The sequence below is a fragment of the Gymnodraco acuticeps genome, unplaced genomic scaffold (assembly GCF_902827175.1).
Source record: "Gymnodraco acuticeps unplaced genomic scaffold, fGymAcu1.1, whole genome shotgun sequence".
Classification (NCBI taxonomy): domain Eukaryota; kingdom Metazoa; phylum Chordata; class Actinopteri; order Perciformes; family Bathydraconidae; genus Gymnodraco; species Gymnodraco acuticeps.
The window spans coordinates 3,153,950-3,176,596 of record NW_022992160.1 but is presented as its reverse complement, the minus strand read 5'-3'; the positions used below and the strand labels follow the sequence as shown (position 1 = coordinate 3,176,596).

Sequence of the window (22,647 nt, the reverse complement as noted above, 5' to 3'; positions counted from 1 at the left end):
TATTCCGGTGTGAACGCGATCTGTACTTAGTTCATGAGAACTAAAGAGTTCTCATGAACTAAGTTCTGATGAACCTTTGTGGGAAAAGTACTGCGGTGTGAATGCGCCTAATGCCAAATGTTAAGTAGTTTCAAAGAGTGCTGAAGATTACTTGAATGTCAATTCATCAATAATTCTCACATTCTCCTGAAATCTAAAATTAATAATTATGAGCTGTTTTGAATAAACATGTATCCACAATTCCCTTTTTAAACTCAAGCTAAATATATGGGAGACATTTCCGTAATCCAGGGAAGATAATTATAAACCACCAGGAAGTCATAACCTCCAGTACAAACTCGTGTCCCGTTCCTCTCGTGTTTTCTCTGTTGTTCAGATGCAGTGTGATTTACAGCAGCAGCTCAGCTCTGAGCCTCAGTCGCTGAAAGAAGAGCAGGAGGCTCAACAACTTCTGCAGGTCAGATTTTGTCACTCACTTATTGTCATTCTCACACACGCTTACATTTAACAGAAACGTTTAGTAAGTTTTCCTGCAATGTGCTTCAGATCCAACAGCTGGAAGAGCATCTGGAGAAAACCAAGGAGGAAGGGAGCCAGTTGAAGTTTGACCTTCAAGAAAACATAGAACTGGTGAGTTATTTTCGAATCTGAGAAGAAGAATTGAATGTTATATACTGATAATATACTTGAACATCAAAATCCAAAATCATGGGCTTCAGGTCCGAACTCTGTGCAGCCCACTCAAGTAATAACCAAACAAGCTGTTGGCACAAAGTTGGAAGAACTGTTCTGTGTAAGATAGTAGCTGCCCTGGTCCTCGGCATGCACATTTCTCAATACCTTGTAATTGAAGCAGCATAACTAGTCAATTGAAAAATAAATCTAAGGAGAAGGGCTGCAATTTATGATGCGTTTCATTATCAATCTGCAGATTATTTTCATTTTGTCTAATTGTTTTAAATAAAAAAGGATATCAAAATATTTGCTAATGTTCTTTCTTCCGTTTGATTGATAATCAAGTGATAAAACAGCTTAAAACGTCCTTGGCTGTCAAAGAAAGAATGTAGACCGTTATTAATCACTCAATTTAGATGACTTTGTATAGAAAATATCTTAACTTGACACTCATGGTGGTAATCTCTTTCAGATGATGGAGAACCAGGAAGAGCTGAGGGTGTCTCAGGAGAAGGTGGGAGTTCTCCAAGATGAGATCAGCGCACTGAAGAGTCAGAAGGCAGAGCTGGAGAGCAGAGCGAGTGATGCAGAGATTACCCTCCAGCTGCAGGAGCTGCACAATCAGGCAGGACTACACTCTTTTGAATCAAATCAATCATAACCACCTGAACTCAGATTTTCTGGGACACTTTCAATATTTGAAATAACAATAAAGTCGTATCTCTTTCCGGACAGATTCAGACGCTGTCTGAGGAGCCTGTGAGCTTGCGAGCAGAGAGAGACGCTCTGCTCTCTGAGAAGGAGACCAGCGGTCAGAGCTCCACAGAGGAGATGGAGAAGCTGCAGAGCAGAGTGACGTCTCTCAGTGAGGACAGACACCAGCTGCAGGAGACCCTGGAGGGGCTGAGGCAGGAGAAGCAGCAGCTCAGAGACCAGCTGGAGGACAGGATGGTGATGGTAAACACTGAGGTTTGTGACCAGTTGCTCTGCCCTGTTTCCATCCCCCATGTCTGTTTTCATCAGATATATTAGTAGCTGGGTATGCTGTCACCCAGCATGGCGTTCACACAGTTTTATGACCCCATAAAATAAAAGATAACTGAGAAGAACTAGGGTTGCAAAGGGTGGGAACATTTCCGGTACATTTTCAGAAAGTTTCCGGTACATTTCCATGGGAAGTTAAGCTGGGGAATTTTGAAAATATTCCATATTTGAAATAAATGTATTTATTTAAGTTCTCCACACTCTCGCGGGATATCTCCGCGAGCGAGCTTAAGTTTCACTTTCGATTGCATGATATAGCCCAGCGCAACACCTTCGTCACACATGTTGCCACTTGTTTGTACCATTTTCAGGCGATTTGTAATCTGTTCTAGAAAAACAATGTGTTTTGGGATATTTGGGGAGTTAAGTGGTCCACGAGTGTTTTTTTTATTGGTTAAGTGGTCCTTGGTATGAAAAAGTTTGAGAAACACTGTACTATGAATACGTGATATTTGCAATTAAATAAATATATTACCCCGTAATATCATCAAAACGTACTTCACTTCGTGTAGTCCACAGGCTCAGATGTGTGGCTTCATTTGTCTTGTACTTTGGGCTCAAAAGTATGGTCCTGTCTTCTAGAAATCACCTGTGCATGTGATGGAGGAATGCACAGTGCCTGTAGTGGGTGTGGTCTCAATAGCAATGCAGTAAGCAGTGTGCTATGTAGATGTGATTGAGGAATGGCATGGATATTCAAGTGTGCTTGAATGGCATCTGTTTGTTTTAGTCAAGATTATGCTAAAATATACTTTCCCCAACTATATTTAAGTTCCCTATGAAGAGCCAACTTTCAATTTAGAAAATTCCCGGAATTGTTCAACCCTAAGAAGAACCTTTTCTTCTCTGTGCTGTTCAAAATGTCTTTTGGGTTTGGAATTGTTTAGCAAGTATTTGGAGGATGATTTATCAAAACATATATGCTTCGACAGATGGCAACTCTCAATATGTCTCTACAAGTTGTCATTGAGCAGAAGAGGAAGCTGGAAGATGATCTACAGCAGAACATGACTATGGTGAGAAACTCCGCTTTATAGGAGAGTCCAAGTTGGTTGTTAAGTTTGGATGATTTATTTGTGCATTTACTGGTCGATTGAGTTATAAAACATTGCAAAGTTTGTCATTTTTCTGCTCCTGATAACGGATGCATATTTAAGTTTCTAAAGATACACATTTTTTCAAAGGCTTCCACAACACAAGAGCTTCTGAAGACCGTCCAAGAGAAGCTGTGTGAGCAGCAGCAGATGAATTCTGAGCTGGACAAACTGTGTCAGCAGAAGGAGAGCTCTTTAGATCAACAGGTTGGTGTCCAGTAATCACTTTGTTATGAAAAGCAAGAATATACTTTTATAAAACTGGTTTTCAGAGTAAAATGATCTGCTCCCTTCCTCACAGAAGAAGACTCTAACTGAGAAACTGGAGAGCATTGAAGCAGAGAGAGACGCTCTGCTCTCTGAGAAGGAGAACAGCGGTCAGAGCTCCACAGAGGAGATGGAGAAGCTGCAGAGCAGAGTGACGTCTCTCAGTGAGGACAGACACCAGCTGCAGGAGACCCTGGAGGGGCTGAGGCAGGAGAAGCAGCAGCTCAGAGACCAGCTGGAGGACAGGATGGTGATGGTAAACACTGAGGTTTGTGACCAGTTGCTCTGCCCTGTTTCCATCCCCCATGTCTGTTTTCATCAGATATATTAGTAGCTGGGTATGCTGTCACCCAGCATGGCGTTCACACAGTTTTATGACCCCATAAAATAAAAGATAACTGAGAAGAACTAGGGTTGCAAAGGGTGGGAACATTTCCGGTACATTTTCAGAAAGTTTCCGGTACATTTCCATGGGAAGTTAAGCTGGGGAATTTTGAAAATATTCCATATTTGAAATAAATGTATTTATTTAAGTTCTCCACACTCTCGCGGGATATCTCCGCGAGCGAGCTTAAGTTTCACTTTCGATTGCATGATATAGCCCAGCGCAACACCTTCGTCACACATGTTGCCACTTGTTTGTACCATTTTCAGGCGATTTGTAATCTGTTCTAGAAAAACAATGTGTTTTGGGATATTTGGGGAGTTAAGTGGTCCACGAGTGTTTTTTTTTATTGGTTAAGTGGTCCTTGGTATGAAAAAGTTTGAGAAACACTGTACTATGAATACGTGATATTTGCAATTAAATAAATATATTACCCCGTAATATCATCAAAACGTACTTCACTTCGTGTAGTCCACAGGCTCAGATGTGTGGCTTCATTTGTCTTGTGCTTTGGGCTCAAAAGTATGGTCCTGTCTTCTAGAAATCACCTGTGCATGTGATGGAGCAATGCACAGTGCCTGTAGTGGGTGTGGTCTCAATAGCAATGCAGTAAGCAGTGTGCTATGTAGATGTGATTGAGGAATGGCATGGATATTCAAGTGTGCTTGAATGGCATCTGTTTGTTTTAGTCAAGATTATGCTAAAATATACTTTCCCCAACTATATTTAAGTTCCCTATGAAGAGCCAACTTTCAATTTAGAAAATTCCCGGAATTGTTCAACCCTAAGAACAACCTTTTCTTCTCTGTGCTGTTCAAAATGTCTTTTGGGTTTGGAATTGTTTAGCAAGTATTTGGAGGATGATTTATCAAAACATATATGCTTCGACAGATGGCAACTCTCAATATGTCTCTACAAGTTGTCATTGAGCAGAAGAGGAAGCTGGAAGATGATCTACAGCAGAACATGACTATGGTGAGAAACTCCGCTTTATAGGAGAGTCCAAGTTGGTTGTTAAGTTTGGATGATTTATTTGTGCATTTACTGGTCGATTGAGTTATAAAACATTGCAAAGTTTGTCATTTTTCTGCTCCTGATAACGGATGCATATTTAAGTTTCTAAAGATACACATTTTTTCAAAGGCTTCCACAACACAAGAGCTTCTGAAGACCGTCCAAGAGAAGCTGTGTGAGCAGCAGCAGATGAATTCTGAGCTGGACAAACTGTGTCAGCAGAAGGAGAGCTCTTTAGATCAACAGGTTGGTGCAGTAATCACTTTGTTATGAAAAGCAAGAATATACTTTTATAAAACTGGTTTTCAGAGTAAAATGATCTGCTCCCTTCCTCACAGAAGAAGACTCTAACTGAGAAACTGGAGAGCATTGAAGCAGAGAGAGACGCTCTGCTCTCTGAGAAGGAGAACAGCGGTCAGAGCTCCACAGAGGAGATGGAGAAGCTGCAGAGCAGAGTGACGTCTCTCAGTGAGGACAGACACCAGCTGCAGGAGACCCTGGAGGGGCTGAGGCAGGAGAAGCAGCAGCTCGGAGACCAGCTGGAGGACAGGATGGTGATGGTAAACACTGAGTACTATAGTTTGAGATTATTGTATATACTGACCAGTCCCACTATAATCAGGCCCAGTTTCTTGGGGAACATTCCTGCTGGGCCCCCGGATTATTTTGTACTCTCCCGAAGTAAAAAGCTAACGTTGGGCTATAAACTACAATACTGTTGCATTTCTTCACCACAACGCCGCTAAGCTAAAGACGGCTAATGTGTGCTGACGCTTACGTAGTAGTTTCATGTAGACCAGTGATCACCAACCTTTTTAAGCCCAAGATCCCCAACCTCGGATCTTGGGCTTAAAAAGGTTGGTGACAGGGATTGTCTCAAAGATATGTCAATCAAGTGGCACCTGCTAACCTGACTAACCTGCTGGTGAGCGATCTACCCGTACCACGCTCGCGATCGACCGGTTGCTGACCACTGATTTAGACACTTGTTAGCAACCGCAGTTTTTATGACACGTTTTTTTTGGACATTCATCAGTGGAGTGTTTACTGATGTGTTTTATATCGTAGAACTAATTGTGAAAATCCATCAAACTTATGGTAACCAAAGACCTTAAAAAACAAGGGAACCTAAAGTAGTAAAATGGCTACTCATGCAGCTAAATACTCAAGTGAATACCGTTGAGACAATATAACTCAGAGTGCAGGTCTGTTAGTGCTGCCCTTAGTCCGCAAAACCAGATCAGGAGTCGGAGCGTTCAGCTGCAAGGCTCCCTTTCTCTGGGACCAACTTCCTGTTTTTATCAGGGAGGCAGGCGGTGTCCAACATTTTAAGACATTCCTGTTTAATAAAGCCTGTGTTTAGAACTAGTTTCAGATTACCCTATGTTTATCTTCTTGAGTCCTACATTTTATGGTATTTTTATTGTATTTTATCTCATGTTATTTGTTTTTTGTCGGAGAACAAATCTATAAAACTTAAGTTAACCACAGACCATAAATGCAGCAGCTCAGAGCTGGAGGACTGGGTGGAGTTGGTACATTGGCACAAGTTTAAAGGATTGCTTAATAATGCCTATAAACCGCCCACTTTTTTCATCTGCTAAATTATGTTCCCTACCAATTCCAGGTCTCAGCCACCAAGAAAATGCTGAGCGAGCAGGAACAGCTGAACTCTCAGCTGAGAGAGCAGGCTGAGAGAAGAGAACAAGAGACCCAGCTGCAACAAAGGGTAGGTGTCATTCATTAACTCCCATAGTTGTAACAGAATATTCCCCATTTTGGAAACCAGGCATATTCACTCTCTTGCCAAGAATTATGGGAAGGTTAATGTCACTGTAAATAAACAGGTTTAGAATAGGGCTGCACGATTTGGAAATAACAACTAATTGGAATTATTGTTGACTAATATTGCAGTTGCGATATAATTTGCAATAATAGTGGGAATTACCTTTTTATTTTTTTTTAAACTTAGTTTTCATTTCAGTTTCAAACTGATTATACAGACATATTCACATTTTAGTCAACAGTTTTTTTCATTTCCGTTTAGTTATATTTACAGAGCCAACATATGAAAGAAAACATGAGAGAAAATAGTACAAAAAGAAATCCCCCAAATAATAGACATAAAATAAAATGATCATTTGTAAACCTCGCAGCAGGTTTGTTAACACTCCTACTTGTTTATAATAAATGTAGTTTCTGAAAATCTGGAAATGAGCTGATCAGATTTCGGCCACTTTGTGATGTCACAAATGTTTTTTGGGTTGTGCAACCATTAGCCAATAAGCAACCAAGGTATCACCTGAATCTCCTCCTAGAGCACCATTGTGTTCTTTTTAACAGACGGTTGTATGGCATGCTACAATGCATGACCGGTTTGGTATTTCGAGCCAAACACTGTTTAGTATACAAACCCCAATTCCAATGAAGTTGGGACGTTGTGAAAAACTGAATACAATAGCCTCATCCCAATACCCCTCCTCGACTCCTCTCTTCCCCTCCTCCGGGACTTGACCCGGAAATCGATCAAGACACGCCATTTTGAAGGACGTCCCAATAGCTGAAATGCACACGGAGGAGTCGAGGAGGGGTGAGGGAGGAGACGAAAGGGAGGATACACGAGAGCAGACTACCGGAAGTGTTTTCACTACTCGCATATAAAAGCCCCGCCCCCACCTTCACAGCTGGTCCATTTCAACAGAGGAAAACCGACAACTGGAAGATGAGTGGAAAAGCGTCACATAAATGTATAAGTGCTCACAGCTCCGTGGGAATTATTATGTGCAATTCATTTCTAAAAGGCTTTCACATTACTATAATTATATTTTTATTTAAATGTAGGCTACATTCTACACCAAAACGGAACACAAAAGCAGGACCAACCATCACACATTGAATTCCTTGACTAACAAGAGAAAGATTCATTCATTTAAATAAATATTTAACCAGAAATGGGCCGGTTCTAAAGGGTTATTCAGTTAAGCCCGATGAGAGGGGATACAGCTGTGCACATGTCATCATTAACGGACGTCGTTTAAAGGGATAGTGGAAATGGAACCTCAAATAGTTTCGTTTTAACTTATATACAAGCATAATTACGTACCAAAACAATCACACCTGATTAAAAAAATATAATAATTGCCTTACGCATGTTAGAAGCACTTTATTGCAGCTTCCCCGAAGTTTTTTAGATACTAAATGTTCGACTCAGCCAAACCGGAAGTGACGAAAACTCAGGAAGACGATACGATAACAAACCATGGCGTCTATGCAGAATGAACGTGGAAGGGCAAATATACCAGACAAAGAAGGATTGTACGAGGTATCCAGTGATGATAGCGAGTCAGAAACATCCTCTCGGCTTTCCTACGAAAATGTCGTTTTAGGAACTGAATCTGAATCCGGTTCAGTAAGCGACGATGGTGACAATATTGAGCCAGACGATGGACCATTACGTCCTTATTTGTTCGATCCCGAGCCCGAGGTGATGGTTCACGGCATGGGCAATGGCGAGGATGACCAGGACCAGGCGCCAGATGATGCACCCCTACGCACAAATAATCTTGACTGGTAGGTCCCTAAGCATAGCTCACGCATCTTAAGATCACCTGTAGCCTTTACAAATATTAATCATTGTTAACCAGTTAAGCCCGAAGGTCCCCCCAGTGGACCCCTCCCACAGTTTTTTTTTCTCTCACATGTCTCAGGGCTTCTTAACATTTATGAAACTATTAATGTTTCATACCCTTTTAAAGGTAAGAAACTCCGCTAACTGACAATAAGAACAATTGTTAGCTACAAAAAACACAAGAGTAATACCAAGCCTTTGAATTAGCATTGAGCGAAACAATGCTAACTAATGCTAACGCTTTTTTACACACAACACACGGTAGAAATGCCCTTATTACTATCTTAACTGCACAAACAAGATATACGATTTAAAGCTGAGACTCCACAGATGTAATGTCATCACTGTAAGACCTCGAATTCCTGGAGCTATCAGCCAGAAAAGAGAAAGTAAACAACATCCGGTTCCAAAAATATTACAATAATTATAATGGCAATATACTCGGTACCATAATAAAGGTCGGCTATTCACATGCAAATGTTATTGAATGTCGCCATTGTTTGTGCCCGTCTTCCTATGATCTCGTCATCACCCGAAGATTCCCGACGATTCCCGAAGTATTTCGTTTCATTGAGAGGGCGCAGTAAAATTGAAAATAAAATGAAACTAGGCGCATGAAATTAAAAAAAATTGTTTATTATGCTTATTTTTAATAAAAATACATAAGTTAAACCCAAAATTCGCGGATTTCCACTATCCCTTTTAAGAGTGACGTTTGAGTGAACGAAGACATCCCAATTAATACCTGAGGACTCCTCTGTCCTCACGTCACCTCGTGTCTCTCGCTCGCATTTTACGGAAGCGGGAGCTAAGATGCAAGGGACGTGAGTGAGGAGTGGAGGAGGGGTATTGGGATGAGGCTAATGATTTGCAAATCCTTTTCAACCTACAGTATATTCAATTGAATACACGTCAAAGACAATATATGTAATGTTCAAACTGATAAACTGTATGTTTTTTGGTAAATATTCACTCGTTTTGAATTTGATGCCTGTAACACGTAGCAAAAAAGCGGGGACACAGCCATGTTTACCATTATGATTCATCATCTTTAATTTTAACAACACTCAATAAGCATTTGGGAACTGAGGACACTATTTGTTGAAGCTTTGTAGGTGGAATTATTTACTATTCTTGGATTCTCTGAATCTTTTGATGACATTATGGACTGTAGATGATGACATCCCTAAATTCCTTGCAATTGTATGTTGAGAAACATTGTTCTTAAAGTGTTGGACTATTTGTTCACGCAGTAGTTCACAAAGTGGTTCATTGGAGTATGTATATCTGAGACCTATTATATATTTTTGAAGAAGAATATAATAGGGGACCTTTTTTAAATATCTGAAGTATATAGGGTTGTAGCAAAAAAACTTCCTATAGATGATGTCGCTTCAGAGGCTAAACTTGGATCATCGTTGTGACTCATTCCCAATAACCAGTCCGTACTGAGGTTAAGTTTCAAGATGTTCAATAGAGAAAATAAATAAAGTAGAACCATACGGTCAATAAAAAGGATCTGAACTAAATCACCCTTTTTCTCTTTCCACACAAACCCTTAAACCAATAATAGCCGGAAGTGACTAATTGTGGTGTAAACAAATGATAATATCATAAGTGTTTTGGCTCCTACAAGGGTCAAGTACAAAGAGTTAGACAGTCCTTTCATCTACTATGAAGCATCGTTTTCAATTTGAGAAGAGATGTGCTGTACTGGCACATTTAAGAACACACATAAGGCGCTTTCACACCAAGTACTTTGCCGTACTTAGTTCATCAGAACTTAGTTCATCAGAACTCTTTAGTTCTGATGAACTAAAAAGCAGATCGCGTTCACACCGGAATAAGTTCCTGAGGGAGGATGAGACAAATGAAGCCGCTGACGTCACTTCTTCTTCTTCTGCTTTGGGTTTACTGGCAGGCCGCAAACAACTTCACGGCGTATACTGCCACCCGAAGTCCCCGGCCGGAAGTCCCCGGAGTTGGGGACTGCCTTCAGTAGAAGCTGCTGGGACTCCCAGCAGCTTCTACTGAAGCCTTCCGAGTAAATTGCCAGAAACTCCGACACCTCCTCATCTCCACCGCTCCCATGCTTTCTTTTGTGTTGCCATAAGTTAGTCTCTCTGCGTTTGTGCGCTGGGCTAATGCTAATAATGCTAATGCGAGGAAAATAAAATGGCGGCTTCACAAAACTTTTTGGGAGTTTTACGGGGGCGTGGTTTGCAATCCGCCCAGCCAATCAGAAATAGTAACCTTTTTCTCCCATGAAAGTACCTGCTTTCTAGCAGGGGGTGGAAAGGTTCTCATGAACTAAGTTCTAGTTCCGGATTTTTTTGGTGTGAACCATAGGTGTGAACGCACATCTTCAGAACTATATCGGAACTATACTGGGAAAAGTACTCCGGTGTGAAAGGGCTTATTTTGTATTTCTCTTGTTGCTTAGAAGAACTCAGTTGAGTTTCTGCAGAGATATCATGTATAATATTGACATAGTTTGAGTTGGATAAGTCTAATGCTACGTTCACACCGGACGCGATGCGACGTTTGGGGGCGGCGCGATTACATGTAAATTCAATGCAGAGACACGATCAGACACGAATTCGCTCCGACGGCGCACATGAAGCGGTGGACGCGATTGAGGCGATTGAAGGGGGCCGCGTCAAACGCAAGAGTTCAATTTTTTCAACTCGAGCATCAAATTCACGTGACGCGTTCTCGCGGTAGGCAATCAGCGGTGAGGATCTCAGCCTGCCGTTACTGACGTTAAACCAGAAAACATCAGCCATTAGCTGTTAGCAGTTAGCACACAGAGATCACAGCTCCTCATATCTGTTCAGAAACTGGACACAAGTTAAACAAGAACAAACCACAGACTGTCTGTGTCATGGCGAATACAGTCGCTGGCTTATTTATGTCTGTAGGCCGTTATGAGTGTGGAGTGAGCCTATACAACGTTAGCTTAGCCTGGTCGACCCAATCTCCATTCAGAAAACAAGCATTTTAAAAGGTTTTTCGGCATCAGTATGTTGTTACATCGGCATCATTTAGAAACGTGTATTACAATTTAATCACGGTAAAATATGTTCATTTTGTTGTAGTTGTAGCTCCCGAGCCAGCGCGTCTTGTTTGAATGATGCGAGTAAACACAGCTGGCAGCCGCGGTGAAACTCGAGCGACTAGAGCGATGCGATAGGAGCGTTTAGAGCGAAGCGAATATTCGCATCGCGTCCGGTGTGAACGTAGCATAAGGTCGATATTTGATGCTTTCACACTGTCAACAGCTGAGGGCTGAAGCATCACATTGCTGGGTTTTCAATCTGTATCTTTCTTGTGAATCAAAAGTCAACTTTATTGTCAATCTTTCAATTTGTGTGTACAGACGGAGAGATCAAAATACATTTCCCACAATCCTGAGGAATACAAATATATATGTGTATGTAACCTTCAACTTGACTGTTTGCTGGATGAAGTAATTCTGGTTTTATCTTCTCCTTTCAGTTGCTCAGTGATGCAATCACAACCATGTCTGTGCCCAGAGAGCAGCTGAGCAGTCTGGATCAGAGCAGCAGTAGAGTGAAGGAGACGATGACCTTACAGCTACAGGAGTCTACTGAACAGCTGCAGGTACTTCACAGATCAGATTCTAGTAATCGGCAGCAACACAAAGGTTGAATAACTCTGACACCACTGAACTCGTATCATTGCAGGAGTCCTTTGGAAAATTCCAGCACTTTATCGATGCCTGTTCCAAGTATAACGCCACAGGCCCAGTCACGGTTGGGTGTTCCCGGCTTTCTCTGACCAAAGCAGCCATGAAGACTTACAGCTGTGTGTGTCTTCTGCAGCAGCAGACAGCTCAGTGTCTGAGCAACACTATGGTAAATATATCAATATCATACTCCGTTTAATAATTTCATAAAGGTTTAAAGGTCACCTATTATGCTAAATCCACTTTTTCATGTCTTTTATACATAAACATGTGTCCCCTCTGTAGAAAGAGATTCTGAAAGATTCGCTCACTTTTTGTCCTGATCCATTTATATAAAAACCTGTCTGAAAATGAGCTGATCAGATGTTGGCCACTTTATGATGTCAATCAATCAATGTCAATGTTTATTTATATAGCCCAATATCACAAATGTTACATTTGTCTCAGTGGTCTTCACAGTTTGTACAGAATATCAGTATGGCAATACGACACCCTCTGTCCTTAGACCCTCACATCGTACAAGGAAAAACTTCCGGAGAAAACCCACAGTTTAAAGGGAAAAATGGGAGAAACCTCAGGGAGAGCAACAGAGGAGGGATCCCTCTCCCAGGACGGACAGACGTGCAATAGATGCCGTGTGTAAATCGAAGAGATAATACATTTGCAACATAGGTAGACCAAATGTTTGGAAATGCATGTGTGAATAATAATAATAAGATGAATCCATGAGGATGTCAGCAATCTTGTGGGAGCCATCAGGGAAGTAGTATGGTGAGAGTCTGGCAGTACATAATGTTTCTTTGACTTGTGTAACCATTAGCCAATCACCAACCAAGGTAACCCCCCCCCCCCCCACCTTATCACCTGAATCTCCTCCTAGAGCACCATTGGAGTGCGGACTGCTGCTTGAAGAGGTCCCAGTTCACCTGCTGTGTCTCGAGCAAGGCACCGGACAAAACTATAAGAACATTCACCAAGCAGCACTGAAAATGTCTGCTTTATTTGGCTCTACTTTGTGAAGCAGCTTTTTCTGACATGAATGTAATGAAATCTAAATACAGAACAAGACTGACTGATGAACATTTAAATGACTATTATGGCGCATTTCCACTGCAACGGGGTAGCCCCGTTTAAGCGTCCTCGCTCAGGCCTCGGGCTGCCTCGCTGGCCGTCCGAGGCCGTGGCGCATTTCCATTACAGTTTAGGACCTGGGGTAGCAACGCAGTGTAGGCGGGGCGATCGGCTTTGTTTTTGTTCACATTTCGAGTTGTTCCGTCGAGCTCTCGCTGGATTTGATCATCCCCAATGAGATGTAGAAACGTCGTCACCTCCTCGGTCGACCACGGTGTGCTTTTCTTATTAGACGTAGCCATTTTTGTAGCTCATCCGTTTACAAAATGCTGTTTATAAAAATGCTGCAAGCTTGCTTCGAAATATATATGCGACGCTTGGGATGAACTCGCGCGCGATCTTGTGACGATTCTCTCTGACCAATCAGCAGTCGAGAGTGTTGACGTCACTAGTTCAGCCCAGGCCCTGGCCTGATGGAACCACGATTTTATGGCGCCGGAAAAAGTACCCGCTAGCCGGTACTAGGCTATATGGAAAGGCCACCAAAAACTGGCCTGGCCGCTTGAGGACGGTTAAGGACGCTTAAACGGGGCTACCCGATGCAGTGGAAATGCGCCATTAGAGTGAACCTAAGTGGGTCCAGCATACACCTCTATGGTGGACTCCATGCAGTGCCATTCATCTCACTAACTATAAAAAAGAGTGAATGCACTTATTTGACCATAAGTGCATAAGATGCTTGTCAGGTGGTGATCAAGGTGATGTATTTACTATGTGGGCCATAATAAGAAGTGAACAAATTGTCTTTCTCTTGGACATTTATGTGAATCTTCAGTGATGTACTTAAATATGTGGGCCATAATAATATGGGAGAAATTGTCTTTTTCTTGGACCTTGATGTGAAGTTAAGATTTTTTGATAAGTTTTGGGTATTGTAATTTCACACGTTTTCAAAAGTAGCTTAAAGGGATAGTGGAAATCCGCGAATTTTGGGTTTAACTTATGTATTTTTATTAAAAATAAGCATAATAAACAATTTTTTTTAATTTCATGCGCCTAATTTCATTTTATTTTCAATTTTACTGCGCCCTCTCAATGAAACGAAATACTTCGGGAATCGTCGGGAATCTTCGGTTGATGACGAGAGCATAGGAAGACGGGCACAAACAATGGCGGACATTCAATAGCATTTGCATGTGAATAGCCGACCTTTATTATGGTACCGAGTATATTGCCATAAATATGATGATTGATTATCAGTAAAAAATTCTACGTGACACAACGACATTGGATTAACCTTGAGATGCGTTTTTATTCCGTTGAACACAACTTTTGATCACAAATCAAAAAAGGTAAGACGTAATTATTGTAATATTTTTGGAACCGGATGTTGTTTACTTTCTCTTTTCTGGCTGATAGCTCCAGGAATTCGAGGTCTTACAGTGATGACATTACATGTGTGGAATCTGTGGAGTCTCAGCTTTAAATCGTATATCTTGTTTGTGCAGTTAAGATAGTAATAAGGGCATTTCTACCGTGTGTTGTGTGTAAAAAAGCGTTAGCATTAGTTAGCATTGTTTTGCTCAATGCTAATTCAAAGGCTTGGTATTACTCTTGTGTTTTTTCTAGCTAACAATTGTTCTTATTGTCAGTTAGCGGAGTTTCTTACCTTTAAAAGGGTATGAAACATTAATGTTAATGTAAATGTTAAGAAGCCCTGAGACATGTGAGAGAAAAAAAACTGTGGGAGGGGTCCACTGGGGGGACCTTCGGGCTTAACTGGTTAACAATGATTAATATTTGTAAAGGCTACAGGTGATCTTAAGATGCGTGAGCTATGCTTAGGGACCTACCAGTCAAGATTATTTGTGCGTAGGGGTGCATCATCTGGCGCCTGGTCCTGGTCATCCTCGCCATTGCCCATGCCGTGAACCATCACCTCGGGTTCGGGCTCGAACAAATAAGGAAGTAATGGTCCATCGTCTGGCTCAATATTGTCACCATCGTCGCTTACTGAACCGGATTCAGATTCAGTTCCTAAAACGACATTTTCGTAGGAAAGCCGAGAGGATGTTTCTGACTCGCTATCATCACTGGATACCTCGTACAATCCTTCTTCTTTGTCTGGTATATTTGCCCTTCCACGTTCACTCTGCATAGACGCCATGGTTTGTTATCGTATCGTCTTCCTAAGTTTTCGTCACTTCCGGTTTGGCTGAGTCGAACATTTCGTTTCTAAAAAACTTCGGGGAAGCTGCAATAAAGTGCTTCTAACATGCGTAAGGCAATTATTATATTTTTTTAATCAGGTGTGATTGTTTTGGTACGTAATTATGCTTGTATATAAGTTAAAACGAAACTATTTGAGGTTCCATTTCCACTATCCCTTTCATTCTACTGACGAGTGCTATGTGAATACATGTAAGGCAAGGCAAGTTTATTTATATAGCCAGGGCTGCACATAACTGGTGCGCATGCGCACCTCTGCCAAAAAAAGAGCACCGGGTCATTTGAAAAAAGGCGCATTTGCGTACCAACATTGAGAGAGAGAAAAAGATATTTGCGAGTTGCATATGAACTCAGGGTCGGCATGTAGCACTGGCGTTATAGATGTTCGCCTAGGGCACCAGATCTGGGGAGGCGCTGCGCTGGCAGTTCTGGGAGGGAAAAAAACATTTTTGACCGTTGGGGCTCATCCTAATTTTCGGCCTTGATGTAACAATATTCATAATTAAGTAAATGTAACACCCTTTTCATCCCGGTTACACGTTTCATTTGCCCTGTACGATGGGCGCTGTAAGTGATGAAAATGGGGGATGTTGGCTTATCTGGCACCCGCAGCTCACAGCCAAAGTGCGAGTGAGCGTGGGAGAGAGAGAAGGGCGCACCGCCCGGTACCGGCGCTGTTATTAGAATCTGGTGCTAGCTGCTCTAACGGATGTAAGAAGAAGATGTTTCTACAATAATGTGGAGGGAGAGTCCTCTCCAGTCAGACTGAGGCTGATAACTACAGCTCAGTGAGGTAAAGGACTCTTGAGTGTTTAGATAGTTCACTTTAGTCTAAGTTATCTCAGTGGGTCTCAAACAGTTTGATCACAATTGATGTAAACACATATTTCCAAGGCACTCCTTTATAATTATTGGGATAAACAGGTTTTAAATCATTCCAATGTATACTATATACAGTAACCAAAAATATCCTTTAAAACTGGAGAGATAAAAAAAAAAATGCATAAATAAATGTTAAGGTAAAATAAGATATGAACAACACAAATAAAATAAGTTACATTAATTTGTTATTGGCTATGGTAGGTTATTGGTTATGTTCACATACTTATTTGATTACATCCACTTGTCTAAGATGACAACAGACTTTCGACCCAAAACCAGCTGTTGACTTGTGGATGCAAGCAGCTAATCACAGACTCAACCAGAGAGAAAGAAGTAGGCCTACATCATCAGCTACCATGTCTGACAGAGGCAAGGCAAGTTTATTTATATAGCACTTTTCAACTCAAGGCAATTCAAAGTGCTTTACAAAAAATGAAAGACATTAAGAAAAGGGCATTTAAAATCAGTCATTAAAAAGAAAAGCTAATAAAATAAACATTAAAAGAAAAAACACATGGATAAAAGTTACAGTGCAGTTTAAGATATGAATAGTTCAATTAAAAGCAGAGAGGAAGACAGTGAGGAGAACAGTCAGGAGGGTAGTGATGACAGCTTGTAGGTTTACTGGTCGTGCTAATGTTGTCTTGTGTTCACCTCTGCATGTGTGTTCTGTGTTCACCTCTGCATGTGTGTTCAGTGCCGTGTGTCTGGCAAATAAAGTCAAGACCCCCTCAAAAGTTACGGTTTATTTCATTTTAAGGATGAGCACCAAGCAACATCTCCAGGTGCTCCTTTGAGAACCAGGGCAAAAAAGTTATGTGCACCCCTGGTTATAGCCCATTTCAACACAAGGCAATACAAAGTGCTTTACAAAAATAAAAGACATTTAATAGCATTAAGAAACATTATGAAATGATATCTAAAAACACTCATTTAAAAGCAAAGATACATGAATAAAAGTGACAGTGCAGTGTGAGATACACACATCTGAAATGTTTAGCTCTGACGCTCAATCATTGCTAACTTTTTTAGCAGTAATAGTTTTCTATCACCTCCCTTTCTATCCTCTTTCTTGTTTAACTTGTCCTTTAGTTATTTCAAGTGTTTCATGCTAAACGAACCCCCCTTTGGAAAATTATAATCTGACCCCATACCTTTTAGTTTTCGCCAAAACTATTTCTCTTTTTTATTTTTAAATGCACATAGTTACGTTTTCCTTGTCTTTCTAGGACTTTTTTGGTATCCTCCGTGAACCAGGGTCTTGAAACCAAAACGGATTCCTGTGCCCCATGGTACCTTTTTAGTTTTCACCAAAACTATTCCTGTTGTAAGCGATGTGATGCAAGTAGCTCTCAGATGAAGAAAGGTTGGAGACCCCTGATCTAAAGTAACAGACAGATAATCAGCACTTTTGAAACAGAGGGGATTATGGGATGCTGCAATGATCTGTTTGGTGTTTGCAGCCAAACACTTCAGAGACATGTTTGTACATATCTGAGACCTATAATATATTGATGAGAAATAGTAATAGGGGACCTTTAACTCTTTGTATCGGGTGATAACCTTTACACTCCTGCTCTGTGCCTCCCCAGGAGCACCTAAAGTTGCAAGCACAGAGCTACATGAAGGTGTTTAAGGAGCTGGTGAGGAAGGATCTAGCCGTTTTTGAGGAGAGGCGTGCGCTGGACGAGCTGCTGTGCAGAGCAAAGGCACAGAGCAGCGTGAAGGACAAGGATTTCCACTCCCTATGGGACAACCAACTGACTGAGCTGCTGGACAAGAGGCAGCTCTACCTGCAGGTAAACGATACTCAGCTTTTTCTATAAACTCGTATAAAGCCCTATTCGGAAAGGATTATATTACAGGGGGACCTGGGACATTATATATTAAGTGTATATTTAAAGCTAAAGTGTGCTGCACTGTAATTAAGTCATTGTTACAGACTGATTCTTAACCAGAGGCGGAAGAAGTACTCAGATCTTGTACTTTAGTAAAAGTAGACATACCAGAGTGTAGGAATACTCTGTTATACGTCAAAGTCCTGCAATCTAACTAACTATTGGCATCTAAATATACTTTACCAGAAGTAAAAGTACTTATTATGCAGAGCGGCCCATTTCAGAATAATATATATTATATGTTTTTATTATAATTAAACATAGAGCTAAAATAGAGGCTCATAGAATAAACTCCAACCTGTAATTCCTATAACGTTAAAAATAGGAACAAAGATAAATCACCCCTGGAGAAATATATCCAGTCCAAATAAGACATTTTGCTAATTATTTTTGTCACGTGCATTTTGAATCATGAAAATGAGCACTAGCTGTCTCCAAAACTTCGGTTTCAAATCTGTTAAGGTGAGACACTACAGGTGAATAGGGTAATTTTTTTTAAACTTAAAGATATCAGCTAGAAATCTCTCCAGTTAATTACTTGCATTAAGACCATTGTTTCTGCATTACAAGTATTATGAAATAGCATGTTTAAATATGCAAATTTGCCATCATCTCATTAAATATGCGCACATTTTACAACATTTCAGGAACACAAATCTGAACATTGGATAAAGCCAGTTTCAAAATTCTTGTTTCATTTTGTAGTCATATTAGTATCTAAGGCTTTTACTGAAGGGATTTTGGATATCTCTTTTTATCACTCCATAAATCAGAAAATACTGTCAATAGCCCTAAAATATCAATTTTCGCCATGTTTTTAGGTATACAATGTTGTATAATTCAGGCTATGAATGATATATGAACAAACCCTTCTGTAAAAGCCTTCATAATATTGATAGGAATATAACTGGAAGGTTTGGTGTATCTACGTGCTACTGAAGTGGACATTTCGAACTCTGAGTAGGAGAAAAAACTCATTTTGAGAAAACGACCGATTGCAGTGAGGCGCTAGCTAAACCCTCCTGTTCTCTGGATGACAGCTTGCGCATCGACGCACTCCGTGAAGGTATTTCATGTTCGGGGTCATTTGTTTTTTGTATAACCTTGCTTCGTGCAAGTGACAATTGTTGTCGTTTTCTCTGTGAACGTTTTTTTCGCCGTTCTTTTGCCATTTTGAGATTTCAATTTCCACCGGAAAGCTAACCAGGAAGTGTTTTAGCACACCACGTGACGCATCTGAACGAATCACGTTGTCAGAAATTGACACCAGCCAATGAGATTTCGTTTCTTGGTTTAAGACCCCTTTGTGCTTTCACGATTGGTTGCTGATACAAAGGAAATGAACATATTTGGATCCAATGAGATTGTGCAGGAGAGACACAGCTTTCCAGCGATACCTCTGTTGACATGGTGCACACAGCGGTCGCGGTACTTTATGTTACGTTAGAATGCTAACTTTTGGTGAATTTAGGAGAAATCTGCAGACGCAAATAAACACCTAAATGTGTATTTTGTACGTTTTCCTTCCAAAAGCCTGAAAGAAAACATGTTATGGAATCAAAATAGCACAAAATCTCAAAATTGACCAGTGCATGAAAAAAATGTTTTTGCCTGCCGTGTCTCGCCTTAACTGTTGTTTCATAGTGGTTGCTTTCTATTCCTCAATATGTTTCCATTTCTCCAACATCACTGTACTGAAACTTCATGATAACTCTTTTGGTTTTGTAGAAAATGTCCAGCATTTTGGGGAAGCTCTGGGCCTGCATCGCTTCTTACCCCAGTGAGCTGTCTACTGATAACAGTGACAGGGAGTGCTTCAAGGAGAAGCTGCAGTCAGTTTTCTCCAAGCCAATGAACTTCATCCTGCTGGACAGCATCCTGACCACCAAGCTGGTATATTTATCTGAGCTTGTACACAGGAGGAGGATGACTCTGGAGGTATTGTTTTACATTCACATATAATGTTTGTTCAGGACCTAAAAAAACACAACGATTGTTAGAGATGGTATCAAAACCCGGTATGAAACGGCCCTTGGGCTACATTTTTAAAGACTGTGATATCGATAAGCTCTGACGCTATCGGTTTTGTTATCGGTGCTGGAGAAATTTAAAAAAATATATATATATAATGCATTTCATATTTATTACTGTAGCTTAAACGTTTTCTTTCACATTTTATCGAAACCATCTCCGTTTCTAATTGCAATATCCTTATTTTCACTCTATTTCTCTTGAATACTCAAGTAAAGTGCAAATACCTTGTCTTTCTAACATACTCTTACCCACCCACTCCTGCAGGGCATCGTGGATGAGCAGGACAGTCTGTTGGGAGGTCTGAAGCTGCTGGAGGCTCAGGCTGAAGCTCAGCTGACAGAGGAGATGAGCAAGATCACCTGCCTGCTTGTGCTCCAGCTAAAGCAAACCGAAGACAAAGTCAAAGTATGTCTGTTTTAATGTCCGTTTTATACGTGCTTATGTATGGTATCATCTAGGGATGCTCCGATCGATATCGGCCGATACTCACTCTCTTGATCGATATCGGCCGATACTCACTCTTGATCGATCGGTGCTCTCTAAAAATGCCGATCGCGAGAGCCGATCACATGACGTAAAATACATGACACTTTTCTCTGTGCGCGGCAAAACAAGCTCGCCAAAATGGCTTCACCGGTCTGGCAGTATTTTAAGTGTCCGAAAATGACAATAAAATAGCGGTATGCAACGTGTGTGAAGCAGAAATCCTGCAGCTCCACCCGCTGTGACGGACCGGTGAGCTGAGCGAAACACACACTAAGACACTAAGAGTTAGACCTAACACACTATTTTATCTACCTCTGGAACAAGCTAAACTAGTTATAAATATATTTATTCTTCACTGTCGGGTCACTCATTACTGGATCAGTGAGCTGCATGAGATACTGACAGGCTGTCAGGAGAGAGAGAGGAAAAGAGAGCGCTTCCGCTCATCTCTCCCATGTTATTATCCAAAGTTAATGTAAACTTGAATAATGTACTTCATTTGAATGTAATAATTATGTTGGTTGTTGTTTGTGGAAGCGCCAGTGAATGAGCCCCATTAACTGAGTTTTAAACATCACTTTAAATTGAAGATCCCCATAGGCCCCGCCCACTCGATCGGATCGGCGATAGGTATTGGCCGATACTGATTCCGGCGATCAGCCCCAAAATTGGCGATCGGAGCATCCCTAGTATCATCCAGATGTAGTGTAGTTGCCAGCATAGTGAACCCAGAAATATTGAGTATCCCAAAGTTTTATGATAGAAATGTAATGTACGGGTCCCAGCGCATAGAAACTGCCAGATGCCAATGTGCATTTGCTGGGCAATTTGCACAATTAGCATAAGTTTTGTTAATTAGCTTTAATGGTATTATAGCCTATGTGGAGTGGTTTTTGGGGGTTAATGAGGATGCTGAATACATTTTTCAGTGGCATTATTTGTACTCCCGAGTGGGCTGATTTTGACTACCATGTGTAGTGTCGCGACCATTGGATATAGAGAGCATGAAACGTATTACCTCGAATGTGTACCTCTTTTTTTTTTTTTTCAAATAAGCAATCTGCCCAAACTAAATTATCCATTTTAAAGTTTTAAAATCCCACCGGAGGTACAAATATTGGCATTTTCTAGTTATGGACTCACCATCCTTTATAACACCCAAACACACTCCAAATCTGCTAAGCCATTTTTTAACTATTGTCGACACTCTATGACAGGGGTACTCAAATACAAATCTTAAAGGTCCAAAATAAATGTTTCAATAAGACAAAGGTCCGTTTATTACGGTCATTCAAACTTTTAAACAATTGCAACAAGATTCTTACCACGAGGTTGCAAAAACAAAAATAATCTGTATGCAGCAGTTTTCATTGTTATTGTGTCTGTGCTTGATCCCTCAGAGTCGCAGTGTCAGAGCTGCACAGTTATGAATAAAGGCAGCTGCACCCTCTTTCATTCAGCATTCCCATTATTGCTTTATAAATGTATTCCCCCTTGTGTGTCCACTGAGGTTCGTCAGGCCCAACACATCTTCAACAAACTCCCCCTTTGCCTCATCATAAAAACTCACAAACACCAGCAACTGAGCATTGTCAGTGGTGTCAGTGGACTCACCCACAGCTAAGGAAATGCACTGTGCATTTTTTATTCCATCACAAAGCTGATTAATCATATCACCAGCCAGTATTTATGTTCTTCTGGTTGCTGTGGAATCTGAGAGGGGATTTGCTTGACCTGTTATTTCCTCTTTTTGTTTGCCTTCAACATGGTCTCCATCACTTCAGTCATGCATTCTTTTATACTGCAGTTATTATCCAGTGGAAAGTCCTTACCTACTGGCCTAGTTAAATCAAAGTGGTTACTTTTTTTTGGCTGGGCAGTGTAGTTTTACACACCGTCTGATTTGACTTTCTCAGGACTTAAAAACAGTTTTTTGGGGGCAGACCCCCTCAAAGAAAAAAATATATTTACACACGTAAGGTCATCATCTTAATAGTTTTGTATGCTCATCCATGAGCAGAGCATCAAGTTGACATGTCTATTACAGCTGAATGCGGCGATTACCATTTTGTTCAGCAAAACGCCTCACAAACGTATTAAGATCAACAGCTTTAGTGCGTTTTGATTCAATGCTGAGTGCAGCCAAACTGACAGTCTCTTCTCTGTCAGTGTAGACCGCAAATACCTCATTCCTTCAGTGCTTGGGTCCGAATGCTTCTCGTTTTGCGCCG

The 22,647-nt window shown here is 40.9% G+C and overlaps 1 protein-coding gene across 9 annotated transcripts in view; it reads left to right on the top strand.

Moving 5' to 3' along the window:
- Positions 1-22,647, top strand: part of cenpe (centromere protein E) — an 83,041-nt gene that overhangs the window by 50,427 nt on the left and 9,967 nt on the right. For 6 of the 9 annotated variants that reach the window (XM_034204573.1, XM_034204574.1, XM_034204576.1 and 3 more), the window contains 16 exons: positions 377-457; positions 547-630; positions 1,148-1,300; positions 1,411-1,644; positions 2,652-2,735; positions 2,904-3,020; positions 3,115-3,348; positions 4,357-4,440; positions 4,609-4,725; positions 4,818-5,039; positions 6,107-6,208; positions 11,606-11,731; positions 11,815-11,985; positions 17,591-17,797; positions 19,625-19,834; positions 20,195-20,335. In XM_034204573.1, coding sequence (XP_034060464.1) covers positions 377-457; positions 547-630; positions 1,148-1,300; positions 1,411-1,644; positions 2,652-2,735; positions 2,904-3,020; positions 3,115-3,348; positions 4,357-4,440; positions 4,609-4,725; positions 4,818-5,039; positions 6,107-6,208; positions 11,606-11,731; positions 11,815-11,985; positions 17,591-17,797; positions 19,625-19,834; positions 20,195-20,335 — 2,367 coding nt within the window. The remainder of the gene's footprint in view (positions 1-376; positions 458-546; positions 631-1,147; positions 1,301-1,410; positions 1,645-2,651; positions 2,736-2,903; positions 3,021-3,114; positions 3,349-4,356; positions 4,441-4,608; positions 4,726-4,817; positions 5,040-6,106; positions 6,209-11,605; positions 11,732-11,814; positions 11,986-17,590; positions 17,798-19,624; positions 19,835-20,194; positions 20,336-22,647) is intronic. The other 3 variants (XM_034204572.1, XM_034204570.1, XM_034204577.1) reach the window with 3 other exon arrangements.